Genomic DNA, 1,182 nt, shown 5'->3' on the forward strand with positions numbered 1-1,182 from the left:
AGGGCCCCCTCCAGGCTTTGGGGCACCCGGAGCCTTTTCTGCTCCTGTCTGTGTCTCTCTTCTCCAGGTGCTGCATTTGCTGGGGCCAAAGACAGAAGCTGACCTGGAAAAGAAGCCAAAGGTGAGGAGGAGGGCGAGGCTGGGAACTGGGATGGTATTTCCCTGCTGAGTGTGCAGGCAGGATCCCAAATAGCTGCTCTGGGCCCAGCCGCCACCATGGGCACGGGTCTGAGAGAGTGCTGGGGCAGCAGGCTGGGCTGGGAAGGAAGGTGCGTGCCGGGGCTGGGCACTCAGGATGCTGTGCTGGTCCCTGCAGGCTGCAAAGGCCCGGCCAGCCCCAGCGGAGCAGCAGAAAAAAAAAAGGAGAATGGTAAGAGACTGTCATCCTATGGGCAGCTTCCCCAGCCCTTCGGTTCCCAGCCAGGACCTGCCTCCAAGCTGGGCCCCAGGAGCTGCAGTGAGGCCCGTGCTCAGCCCCGTCTCTCCCTGCAGGCGAGGTGGGCATGGAGACACAGTCACTGCTCGAGCAGCTGCGCGGAGACGCCCTCACGTTACACAAGCCGGGTGAGTGCGAGGAGCCACTACCGTGTGCGGGGCCGCTCCACCGGCTCTGTGCCTGGCCCCAGCTCTCCGTGCTGCAGGGGACTGGTCTGTCCCTGTGTCCTTCCCTGCTGGCTGCTGGGCTTGGCTCGGTTTGGGCAGTGCTGCAGCCCTGAGCATCCTCTGCCCGCAGGAGAGAACTACAAGACGGAGGGCTACGTGGTGACGCCCAACACCATGGCTCTGCTGAAGCAGCACCTGGCAATCACGGGTGGGCAGGTGAGGCCACGTCCCCCAGCCCAGCGGTTCCCTGCGAGGGCAGCACTGCGATGCCGGGCTCCAGCTGGGTGGGTGGGTGTGGTGGCTGGGGGGACACACAGCTCACCAGGGGCACAGCCAGAGGTAGCACCTATGTGGCACCAGGGGCTCTGTGGGATCGTCAGGGGTCATGTCAGTGCCCCCGCTGTAAGGGAGGGGGAGAGTCTCCTGTCAAAGGACAGACGTGTCCCCTTTCCCCCCTGCAGGTGCGGACACGGTTCCCTCCTGAGCCCAATGGGATCCTGCACATTGGCCATGCCAAGGCCATCAACTTCAACTTTGGCTATGCCAAGGTGAGAAGCACCAAGCCCCGCTGCCAGCTCC

At 64.1% G+C, this 1,182-nt stretch overlaps 1 protein-coding gene across 1 annotated transcript in view; it reads left to right on the forward strand.

Moving 5' to 3' along the window:
• Window positions 1-1,182, forward strand: part of QARS (glutaminyl-tRNA synthetase) — a gene marked incomplete at both ends in the record, with an annotated part of 4,752 nt that overhangs the window by 435 nt on the left and 3,135 nt on the right. The window contains 5 exon segments of the mRNA XM_009582855.1: window positions 68-121; window positions 317-380; window positions 493-564; window positions 734-819; window positions 1,065-1,151. Of these exon segments, the coding sequence (XP_009581150.1) occupies window positions 68-121; window positions 317-380; window positions 493-564; window positions 734-819; window positions 1,065-1,151 (363 nt within the window).

Source organism: Fulmarus glacialis, unplaced genomic scaffold (genome assembly GCF_000690835.1).
Source record: "Fulmarus glacialis isolate BGI_N327 unplaced genomic scaffold, ASM69083v1 scaffold20148, whole genome shotgun sequence".
Lineage (NCBI taxonomy): Eukaryota > Metazoa > Chordata > Aves > Procellariiformes > Procellariidae > Fulmarus > Fulmarus glacialis.